This window comes from Erinaceus europaeus, chromosome 9 (genome assembly GCF_950295315.1).
Source record: "Erinaceus europaeus chromosome 9, mEriEur2.1, whole genome shotgun sequence".
NCBI lineage: Eukaryota > Metazoa > Chordata > Mammalia > Eulipotyphla > Erinaceidae > Erinaceus > Erinaceus europaeus.
In genome coordinates, this window is record NC_080170.1 from 45,600,818 (window position 1) to 45,613,002 (window position 12,185).

Sequence of the window (12,185 nt, forward strand, 5' to 3'; positions counted from 1 at the left end):
TCCCCTCCTGCAGCGGGTGTGCTTCATGAGTGGTGAAGCAGGTCTGCATATGTCTTTCTCTCTCCCTCTCTATCTCCCCCATCCCACTTGATCTCCAGGAGTAGTGGATTTAGTGCTGGCACTGAGACCCAGGCAAAAAAGATATTTTCTTTGGGGGAATAATTTATTTAACACTCATAGAACTTAGACAGCATGTAAGCACTTTGGGGGCCTAGGGAAAGAAAGATGATAAAGCTAAGCCCCTCCTGCCGCTCCACTCCCCAAAGCCCTATCTCCCCCAGACTAGTGAGCAAGGGGCTACATTGATGGATTCCAGTGTGATCATGGAAGACAGACACGATGGAGCCAGAGTGGGTGGATGGGTGCTGATTTTTAAAAATTTATTTATTTTAAAAAGGAGACATTAACAAAACCATAGGACAATAGGGGTACAACTCCATAAAATTCGAACCACCGTATCTCCATATCCCATTCCCTCCCCTGATTGCTTTCCTATTCTTTATCTCTCTGGGCGTATGGACCCAAGGTCATTGTGGGATACAGAAGGTGGGAGGTCTGGCTTCTGTAATTGCTTCCCCGCTGAACATGGGCATTGACTGGTTGATCTATACTCCCAGCCTGCCTCTCTCTTTCCCTAGCAGGGTGGGTCTCTGGGGTAGCGGAGCTCCAGAACACATTGGTGAGGTTGTCTGTCCAAGGAAGTCTGATCGACATCATGCTGGCATCTGGAACCTGGCGGCTGAAAAGAGAGTTAACATATAAAGCCAAACAACCATGGACCTAAAGGCTGGAATAGTGCAGATGAAATGTACTCACTGCAGACTATTGTGTACTTTTGCTTTCAGGTATATATTTTGCCCTAGTTTATGGATACATGTGAACATAGGCTCTATCTCTTGGGACCAATCTATATCTAGGTTTTGGGACTTTGTTAGGAAGTGAACCACCTGGAATGGAATTAGAGAATACTATGAAAGGAAAGGTCTCACCTGAGTAATAAAGCTGAAGGGTTATCATTCCACAACTGAAGTCTCTGGACACAGTCTGAAGTGAAGCATGCTGAGGTGGTACTCATTGTGTTGATTAGGTTGGGATTAGCAGATGCAATATTATTTGGTATGAATTAAGAGAAGCGTGCAGGAAAGTGAGCCCCACCCTAAGGTTCCATGACTGGGGGAAATTTAGGCTCTATAGTGGAAATGTGAGGTTCCTGCTGTCTTAGGGTTCAAGAAGACAATAGGTAGTTATTGTTATAATCACATTGTTTGGTAATTGGGTTAACTTTGAAAAATCCCTTTGTTAGGATTTGCTGTATAATACACAATATCACCACAATTTATGTCCTTTGACATTATTTGTATATAGCTGTGCCACCGGTTGCTTCTGTTCTCCCTGGACTAGGCTTTTGAGAGAGTCAACATATCAAAGACTCAGCCTATGTATTAAAAAGACTCAGTCTGTGCTTTAAAAAATTTGAGGCATACAATTAATTTTCCCCTCTCATATTAATTAAATAGAGATTTATATGACTACAAATTAATAGGAGTGTACAAAAACACCATTCCCACCACCAAAAGGTTGTGTCCCATCCCACCCCCACCACCCCCCACCTCCCCCCGCCACCCTGGGAAACCGAATATCCACCCTCATCCTCACCCCAGGGTTTTTACTTTGGTGCCCTACTCCAGATTTAGTCAAATCCTGCTTTTAGTTTCCCTTTCTGTTCTTCTTTCTCAACTTCTGTTGATGAGGGGGATCATCCCATACTCATCTTTATCTTTCTGACTTAGTTCACTTAACATAATTCCTTCTAGCTCCATCCAAGATGGGTCAGAGAAGGTGGGTTCATTGTTCTTAATAGTTGCGTAGTATTCCATTGTGTATATAGACCACAGCTTTCTCAGCCATTCTTCTGTTGTTAGGCACCTGGGTTGCTTCCAGGTTTTAGCTATTATGAATTGTGATGCTATGAACATAGGTGTACACATATCTTTTTGGTTGGGCATTATGGAATCCTTGGGTTATATCCCTAGGAGAGAGGAATTACTGGGTCATATGGAAGGTCCATGTCTAGCCTTGTGAGAGTTCTCCAGATTGCTCTCCAGAGAGGCTGAACCAATTTACATTCCCACCAGCAGTGCAGAAGGGTTCCTCTGTCCCCACAGCCTCTCCAGCATTTGTTGCTGCTGTCCTTTTTGGTGTATGCCATTCTCACAGGGGTGAGGTGGTATCTCGGTGTTGTCTTTATTTGCATTTCTCTGGCAATCAGCGACCTGGAGCAATTTTTCATATGTTTGTTAGCCTTTTGGATCTCCTCTGAAGTGAATGTTTTGTTCATATCCTCTGCCCATTTTTAGATGGGGTCATTTGTTTTTTTGTTGCTAAGTTTGCTGAGCTCTTTGTATATTTTGGTTATTAGTCTCTTGTCTGATGTATGGCATGTGAATATCTTCTCCCATTCTGTGACGGGTCTCTCTCTGTGTGTGATAGTTTCTTTGGCTGTGCAGAAGCTTTTCAATTTGATGTAGTCCCATTAGTTTGTTTCTCCTTTAGTCTTCCTTGCAGTTGGGTTTGTTTCATCAAAGATGTCCTTGGGATTTAGGTGGGAAAGTGTTCCACCAATGTTTTCCTCTAAGTATTTGATAGTTTCTGGTCTAACATCCAGGTCCTTGTTCCATTTGGAGATGCTTTTTTTTTCTGGTGAGATAAGGTGGTTCAGTTTCATTCTTCTGTATGTTTCAACCCAGTTTTCCCAGCACCATTTATTGAAGAGAGCCTCCTTCCTCCATTTAATACTTTGGGCCCCCTTATCAAAGATTAGATGTCCATAGGTGTGGGGGTTATGGGTATTTTACCACTATGATAAATTCTACCACTTTTTGACTCACCAAGGTCACTTGTAGAGCAGTGCTTGATGGCTCAACTCGTGACTTTTGAAGCAGACAGATTGAAAGCATGGGGACAAAGGAAAGATGGTGGTTGGAGTCTGGGCTGGTAAGCTCTGTTGAGCTTCAGAGGCAGACTGCAAATGGAGAGGAGAGTAAAGGCAGGTGGTTCCTAGCAGGCACAGCCATTCTGCCGGTCGTCTCAGCATAAATGAGATGGACATCCTTGTGCACTGAAGCAGAGTGACAGTGCAGGAGAGCCTGGGGGAGGAGAGAAATTGAATCAGGAGACCCTGAGGGCCACCATCGTGCTGAGATTTGTCCTGTGGAATGTCTTCTTACCCCCACCCAGTGTGATCCTTCTTCTTTCTCCCTCCCCACAGAGATAATCGAATCTACAAATCTCATAATTCTGTTGGAGGATGAAATCTTTGCTGATTTTTTCAACACATTTCTTTCCCTCCCGGTAAGCATTTTAGGCTTAAATCCCAATGTTTTATCAGCAGCTGGATAGTGACTCTCACTGAGTGTCATTTTTATTCAACTTCTTACCAAGTGAAAACAATTTCTGTTTGAGCCCACGCTTAGGAGCCAGAATCTCCTCTAAAATCTTCAGAAGCTTCCCATTAATCAATCCAGTTATCAAACCTCAAGCCCCAGACAGTTTCTGCTCATGCTCAGAGAGTTCCTGCCCTGCCCTCTATGGTTACCAGTTTTCTCCTGATACTTGAATTCATTCTAGAAAAGCCACATGGGAAGTGGACCCCTCCTCCCACTCTGAGTCATAAGTGTGAGAGAGTCCTGCTATGGAGAGCTATGGACCACTTAGAGAGTTCACACTGACTGCACCACCCTCCAGTGAGGTCCTCAGCGGTCCTCACTTACAGATGCATTGCAGGAGTTAAATGACATCTTAGACCACAGGACCAGCCTGAACCAGTTCTGGGAGTCAACTAAGTCCACGGCTCCAAGCCTGGGGTGTTTTTCATCAGCCTTGTGTGTCTTCTAGGGAAAACATGTCCACAGATAGGCTCACAGTCTCACTATCTACCTCAGGGCATAACAATCCCTCCTCATAGCTTCCCAGGCATCTGTCATGTGCTGTGTGCAAGGCTAGAGGACTCACCAACCGAGTTGCCATCCAAGACTGATAAAGTTCAGACCCGATCTGACAACTCACAGCTCCAAATGAAGGGGGCACAGACTGATCAGAGTCAGAGGGTCTGGTCTTGGGCAGATGGTGAGATTGACATGATGTGTCCGTGAGCTCACCCAGGAGTTGGGACTGCGACTCTATTTTTTCACAGACATGCTGGGGACACTTTGAGATATTTTGGTGTCTCCAGCAAGACTGCTAAACTTGGATACCTATAGACATAGAGGCTTTGCCCACAAGTAGCGAAGCTGGTTGCCTAGGTGATAGTTTCCTCTCCAAGATAAAAGGGGACTGGAGCTTGGAGTTATCTGTCAATTGAGGACACCCTTATTGCAGAGGAGTGGTTTGTACGCCCATCCTCAGACTTTCAGACCCCTCCACTTTCTCCATTTCAAAAGTTTGTGTAAATATGAAGCTTATGACTCAGGCTTAGGCCTTTGTTTTAACTCCCTGAGTCCATGAAGAACCGAATAATGGAATATTCCAAGTAAATGGTTTTAATATTGTATCCTTTGGCTCATACACTCTCACTGGATAAAGTCAGGCTGGACAGGACAGAGTAAGAAGAGAAACAAGTCTAGCCATATAGGTTCTGTGGGGGCATTTCTGTGCAAGGCAAGCTAATTCAGCAGAAACAATGAACTACTGTTCTTGGACATAGGAAAGCAGTGGCACCCCTCTCTACTGTGACTGCAGCTGGACTGGGATGAGATCAAGAAGAGAAGCTCTACCCCTTCGCCTGTCTCCTGGGTTTCTTTTGTAGGTCTTTGGTCAGACGCCATTTTACACTGTTGAAAATTCGGAATGGAGCTTGTGGCCAGAAATCCCTTATGACCTGGTAAGATTCTTGAGTGGTGAAGGGTCTGGGGTGGAACAGAGGGAGTTGAAACTGAGGTATGCTTTATGAGAGCTTGGGAGAGAGGAGACCCAAAAGGTGACTATGAAAGAAGTCATGGAGCAGGAAGCAGAGGAGTCGAGAAAATAGTATTGAGCAGGCAGGTTGTCCTGCTTGTTGCATTTTTAACATGTGGGCAAGCAAGTGCTAGTGAATTCTTTCTGTTGTATTCTAGTCAATGGCTAGTGAATGGGACTCATGGCTCACATCACATCAGCTGTGATTGTTGAGTTATAGATGCTTAGAGACTGGGTTGAGAAGACTTCTAAGGCCAGACAGACCTAAGAGAGAGGCTGGGAACTGGCTGGCAGCATGAGCATGGGGTGTAGGTTAGCAGTGGTCAGCTTTCTTCCTTATCAGCCTTATATGGCATATCTCACGAAAGCATGCCACTCAGCAGTTCTTAGTGAACACTCCACCAAAGGCGAGGCTTCCTCTTTTTAGCCCCATCCGTTCCTAACTCATGTCCTCCTATTCCCTTCCCCTGTTCTTTTTTCCTGCTGTGTAGACCTTAGGCTTTCTAATGGTTTCTAAATCTCCTGTCTATGGCATGAACGAGAAAGGTCACACTCTACACTCTGATCACAAGAACATATATTTCTCTGGGACTTGGAGAGCTGGGGATGGCACTCCATTCTTGACTCTTACATTTGGTTTTGCTAGGAAAACTCTGAATCAAGAACACACTGTTCTTTTTCTTTGTCTGCTGTGGTCTCATCTCTCACTGATCCACCCCACACACTAAATGGCTTTGTGTGTCTTTGTTCATGCTGTGTCACTGGTGGTGTGAACCTGGAGTTTGAGAACTTACAGTGTGTTTACAAAGAGGCAAGATGAACAGTTCCACCTGGCACCATAGACCCAAGTCTCCCGTGCTACTCATTCATCAAAGAAGATTTAGATCTTTGCTTATACATCCCCCCCCCCAGGAATAAGGATTATTTGCCAGTGAAACCTGTAGACTTATTTTCTCTACTGATTTGTTTGTTCCCTTGGGAGTCTTAGCCTCTTCATGCCTCCACAGTCACGATCACTCAGCAACACACCTTTCTGTGGGCTGGATTCTCCAGGCTTGAGGTTACTAGCATATTGCTAAGCTGTGTCTCTTAGCAGCAGGTCACTTCCATTTCATCCCTTCTTCCTATTTTTGTGTGTATTTCAGATTGCAAAGTACAAAGGACTGTTGACCTGGATGGAAAAGTATCGTTTGCCTTTCTTCTGCAAGACCAACTTGTGTTTCTACTACATTCTCTGTCAGGAGCTCATCAGTTTCATTAAGTCCCCAGAAGGAGGTAAACAGGAGGGGGGAATTTATAGAAAAAATGAGGAAGCTAGATTGTATACCAGTTCTGTACCCATCAACCTTACAGTGAGTTGCACATGGTAATTGCCTCTGTGACCGTGGGCATACAGATAGCTTTTGGCTCTGGGTGGAATCTGTGGCTGTGGAAATGGCACCTGGAGAAACAGTCAGGAGTCAGATGGACTGGGCTGTGTCTCCTTGTAACCAGAAATGAAGTGGGGGAGGGGTGCACAGAATAAGGCCAAGCCACTCTCAATACACCCAGAGTCAAACATACCTCTCCACTAGTCCTCCTGCTCTAGGCTGTGTCATTTCTCATAAGGCACTGGAATCATCTCTCAGTCTCCTTGACTTTATGCTTTTTCTCCCACTTGTAGCACTCAGAATCAGTTTTGTTCTGTTTTTTGCCTCCAGGGTTATCGCTGGCTCAGTGTCTGAACTACAAATCCACTGCCCCTGGAGACAATTTTCCCCATTTTGTTGCCTTATAAGCATTAGCTTTTGTAAACTGCATACAGATTATAACTGCCCCCTCCCCACCCTCCTGACACCAGCACCACCCCCATTTCCTGTCTCTTGAAAGATCAGTGCCCCTATAATATGGCCCTCTGACCCTGGAAGCCAGGCTCCATTTCCTTTCTGCCCTCAGCTATTCTCACTCCTCATCCTACTCATTCTGTCCTCATCACATGGCTCCCTTCCTGGAGCATACTGGACTGGCCACACGTCCTCTCCCTGCTTTGGCATCTTCACTCTTCACTCTACCTGAGGTGCTCTTCTTCCAGGAATCCATATGGCTCTTTTTCTCATGCCCTCAAATTTTTGCACGAATGTGACATCCACCATGATTACCCAAACATAACCCCTCCCCCACAACTGTACACCAAACCCATGACTTCACTCTTCTTTTTCATTTTTCCCTGAAGTGAATATACTTTTAACTGGACTATGTGACATATATTTATCACTACATTTTACTGTCTATCTCTATCACTGAAATACAGACTTCTTGAGGGCAGAGATGTCAGTTCTGTTTTTCTGTTTTCTCCTTCTTTCCTTCCTTCCTTCCTTCCTTCCTTCCTTCCTTCTTTCTTTCTTTCTTTCTTTTTTTTTTTTGCCAGAGCACTGCTCAACTCTGGCTTGTGGTATGGGGGATTGAACCTGGGACTTTGGAGTCTCAGGCATGAGAGTCTTTTTGCATAACCATTATGTTAATGACCCCTGCCCTTGTTTTTCTGTTTTCTGACCTGTCCCAAACACCTAGAATGGAACTTGGCATGTCAATATGTATTTGATGAAAGAATCAATGATGATAATTCCATCTGGGGTTGATCTAACACTATTAAAATAAACAAAGCAAAACAAACAAACAACAAGCCAATGGAATTTCTTTTTAAATTAAATTAAATTTATAAAAAGGAAACACTGAAAAAAACCATAGGATAAGAGGAGTACAACTTCATACAATTCTCACCACCAGAACTCTGTATCCCATCCCCTCCCTTGATAGCTTTCCCATTCTTTAACCCTCTGGGAGTATGGACCCAAGGTCATTGTGGGATGCAAAAGGTTGAATGTCTGGCTTCTGTAATTGCTTCCCCACTGAACATGGGCATTGACAGGTCGATCCATATTCCCAGCCTGTTGGTATGCTTCTAAATTCTGCTTCTAAGACCTTCTGTTTTGATCATCAGATTAGGTTTGCTTGTATTACTTATGATGTGGTCTATTTTCATAATCAGTGTTTTACCTGGGTCCCGCCCTGCCTGCAGGGTATTGGTTTAATCCCCACTGGTTAGATGGAAGCTTTCTATGTTCTGTTCATGCTTTTTTTTGCTCCACCCCCTCTCCTAGTCATTTTCCTTTCCCTTGCCACTTCCGGTGAAGAGATGCATAAAAAGTGATGTATCTGATTAATAAACGAGATACTGCTTCCCAGCTCAGCCATGAGTCCCTGGTCATCTGTCTCCTATCCGCGAAGCTAGACCGGCAAATGGCGCCCGAACAGAGACTGGCACAAGCCTGTCTCTCTCTTTCCCTAGTGGGGCAGGGCTCTGGGGAATCAGAGCTCCAGGATGCATTGGTGGGGTTGTCTGTCCAGGCAAGTCAGGTTGGCATCATGGTATCATCTGAAACCTGGTGGCTGAAAAGAGAGTTAACATATAAAGCCAAATTGTTGACTAATTATGAATCTAAAGGCTGGAATAGTTCAGATGAAGAGTTGGGGGGTCTCTGTTTTGTAGATAGCTAGTAGGCATATTTTAGTTATATTCCAAAGGGCCTGTGGCTATACTAGCATTTTTTTTTTTTCCTTTCCCCTGAGCCTGAAATCTGATATGCAGGTGTATCCAAGTTTTTGTCTGGGGAGATGATGTCATGAATGGAAAAAGGACCAGAAAGCTGGATCAAGGAAGAGAGTAGCTCCCAATATGGGAAAGCGGTATAAATATTGTTGACTGCAACAAGGGCAACAAAAAGGGAATAAATAAATAAATAAATAAAAATTAAAAAAAATATTGTTGACTGTAAACCCCATTGAATTGATGTGATCTTGGGTCCATATTCAGCTTAGGAGCCTATGTGACCTCTGTATCCCTATAGATCTGAGCTCATATTCTGTGGTCATGAGTAGGAACATTCAAAGCTGCCCCAATATTAGGACCATCTTCCTCAGGTGTAGCATAGAGTATGTTGTCCAGCCTCTCTTCAGAGGATGGAACATTCTCTACAGTTGTTGATTCAAGTTGAGGGCAAGGTCCTATGGGGGCCCACAAAGGGTCTATTTTATTGTTCCTGATAGAGATGACCGGTAACAATGGAGAGAGGAATTTATTCAAGGTCTAGGCCCATCATGTCTGTCTGGGAATTTCAGGACTCCCCAAATAGGGACCCAGCTTATGGGGAAGCCAAAGGAATTTCTGTCCCATCTCATCCCAGGGAAAGTTAAGATTAATGAGTCTCACCAAGTAAAAAGCTGATTCAGATCACATGCTTTACTTGCCCTTCCCTTGTTCTTGACAGTCTCGATGATGAAATGGAAGAAGGCAGACCAGTGGCTGTTCCAGAAATGCATTGGTGGAGTCCGAGGGATGTGGCGCTTCTGTACCTACCTCAGGGGCAGTGCAGGTGTGTGCTCAGATTTGTCCCTGGGTTCTTCACATGTTCTTCAAAGTTTCCATATGTCCCGCACTCTTATCCATAGCTCAGTATGACTATGGCAAATATTTAAATGTTTTATTTATTTATTTATTGCCACCAGGGTTATCACTGTGGCTCAGTGCCTACACAATGAATTCACCACTCCTGGCAGCCATTTGTTCCTTTTATTTATTTATTTCCTTGTATTAGATAGGACAGAGAGAAATTGAAGGGGGAGGGGGAAATAGGGAGAGTGAGAAAGACAAAAGACATTGCTTCATCACTTGTGAAGCTTCCCCCCACCCCCCTGCAGATGGGGACCAGGCTCTTAAATCTAGGTCATTGTGCACTGTAACATGTATGCTCAACTGGGGTCCACCAATAGCTGTCCACCAGAAATATTATTTTATAATGCAATTTGGGTAAACATCTTTGGAAACTGAGGTCCATAGTTTAGATTAGGGGGGAAAAAAAGGAGTCTCTTTCACTCACTCATTCACTCACTCACTCACTCACTCACTCAACATTGTTGATGGGGTACAGCAGCAGCTGCTGTATGAGGAGACGGAGACACATCATCAACAAGACCTCTCATTCCCAACCTCACAAAACTTCCCCTGTGCTGGAGACAGACAAAGAATGAGCAAATCAAATCATCTTGCAGCAGAAGTGCTATGATGAACTGTTTCTGTGGGGTCTGGCTGACAAGGACTGGGGGGTCAGCAGCAGGGCCTGACTACCCACCCACCAGCTCAGCAGCACTGAGGGCAAGCCCTGGTGGATGGATGACAGTGCGGATCTCTGTGGAACAGGTGGGAAAGGATGACAAAGACTTTTTTTTTTTCCTCAAAAGGATTTACTTATATATGGATTTATTCAAAAGAGGAGGGAGGGAAAGAAAGGAGAGAGAGAGAGAGAGAGAGAGAGAGAGAGAGAGAGAGAGAGAGAGATCCAGAGCATACACTGTGCCAAGGATCAAACTCAGAACTTTTCACTCACAAGTTGCATGCTCTGCAGCTGCACCACCTCGCAGACTGCAATGCCAACCTTTCATTTGTCACTTGAGCTTCAGCACTGGCAGAGCTGTGCCACAGAGGATGCTGTCCTGGCTCTTTCTTTCTTTCTTTCTTTCTTTCTTTCTTTCTCTCTCTCTCTCTCTCTCTCTCTCTCTCTCTCTCTTCCTTCCTTCCTTCCTTCCTTTCTTTCTTTTTAAATAACTGTTCAGTTATTGGTGGTGCCAGGGACTGATCCTCCCACGCATAAGCCCTTTGCATTACTCCTGCGCTATCTTCCCAGTCTGGAATGCCATCCTTGGCACCTTCTGGCTCTGATGTCTTTTTTCAGACTGTTCTGGGTCCATGGTGAAGAAGAGATGATTTTATTCTGAACTTTTCAGACAAAATTCAATGTCCCTAATTCATTCTCAGAGTAATTTTTCCTAGTGTTTCTTTTTTTTTTTTTTAATTTCTTTATTGGGGAATTGATGTTTTGCATTTAACAGTAAATACAATAGTTTTTACATGCATAACATTTCCCAGTTTTCCATATAACAATACAACCTCCTACTAGGTCCTCTGTCATCCTTTCTGGACCTGTATTCCCCCCACCCACCCACCCACCCCAGAGTTTTTTACTTTGGTGCAATATGCCAATTCCAGTTCAGGTTCCTAGTGTTTCTAACAATAGGAGGGAAAAGGCTGAAAAATAAGCCATGTGGTCCCTATCACCATGCTTCCCATGCACTCCTGCAACAGGACATCTCTGAAGATGCTTCTCTCACCCAAAGGAGTGGCTGACAGTGGTATCTGCACAGTAGAGCAGGTGGTGGTGGTGGTCGTGGTGGTGGTGGTGGTGGTGGTGGTGGTGGTATGTGTGTGTGTGTTTGTTTCAGCGGCTGCACTAGCTGCAGCTACTGAAGAAGGAGACTGGGCTCAGCTCTGTGCCTTCCCACTCCAATCCGTAGGTGAAGAGCTGGTGGATTTCTGGATCCTGGTGGAGCAGATCCTGAGCATGGATGAGATGGACCTGGAAAACAGAGACGTCTATCTGTCACTCCTGCTTGTGCTGAAGGCCACCTACCTGCAGGAGGGCTCTCGGGTTGTCCAGCTCTGCAACATGAACATCAGTAAGAGGCAGAGGATGGCTGCGAGGTGCCTCCAAAGGCTCAGGGTGATGCCTGAGATCCCCCGGTCTCTGATTTGCAGACTGCTACCTTCTCCAGCTTCTGTGTCTTGGGGATGCCAGAGGAAACCCCACCCTAAGAGGGGGACAGGCCAGTTACTCCTGGGCTGGTGTGTACCTCTCCCTGGGATATGACTTACAGTATAGGCTGGCTGGAAGGAGTGAAGAGGAATTGAGACAGGGTAATCTTCTGAGATGGTCTGGTTTGCCATTTTCAAATGATCTATTTATTATTGAGACAGAGAGAAAGAGCCAGAGCGTAGCTCTGACACACAACACCAGGGATTAGACTCAGGACCTTGTTCTTGTTAGTCCTGTGTTCTAGTACCAAATACTGCCTCAGTCATGGATTCCTCCTTCCCCTCCCCCCCCCTCCCCTTTCCTCTCCTCCCCCCCTTCCCTTCCCCTTCCACTCTTCCCCTCCCCTTCCTTCTTCTCTCCTCTCCTCTCCTCTCCCAGGGTAGGGAGACAGCATAGTGATTATGCAAAGAGACTCTCATACCTGAGGCTTCAAAGTCCCAAATTCAATCCCCCACACCACTATAAGCCAGAACTGAGCAGTGCCCTGGTAAAAAACAAAGAAACAAAGAAAAACACCTGCAGAATTGATTCACTGTTTGAGCTCTC

The 12,185-nt window shown here is 45.0% G+C and overlaps 1 protein-coding gene across 2 annotated transcripts in view; it reads left to right on the forward strand.

The window, feature by feature from the left end:
- The first annotated feature begins 4,810 nt into the window (after window positions 1-4,810).
- RGSL1 (regulator of G protein signaling like 1) overlaps window positions 4,811-12,185 on the forward strand; it is a 53,061-nt gene continuing 45,686 nt past the window's right edge. The window contains exons 1-4 of one of the 2 annotated variants that reach the window (XM_060197795.1): window positions 4,811-4,879; window positions 6,099-6,228; window positions 9,261-9,365; window positions 11,341-11,502. In XM_060197795.1, coding sequence (XP_060053778.1) covers window positions 6,129-6,228; window positions 9,261-9,365; window positions 11,341-11,502 — 367 coding nt within the window. In that variant the 5' untranslated portion in view covers window positions 4,811-4,879; window positions 6,099-6,128. Of the gene's footprint in view, window positions 4,880-6,098; window positions 6,229-9,260; window positions 9,366-11,340; window positions 11,503-12,185 lie in introns of those variants that run through there. The other variant, XM_060197796.1, reaches the window with a different exon arrangement.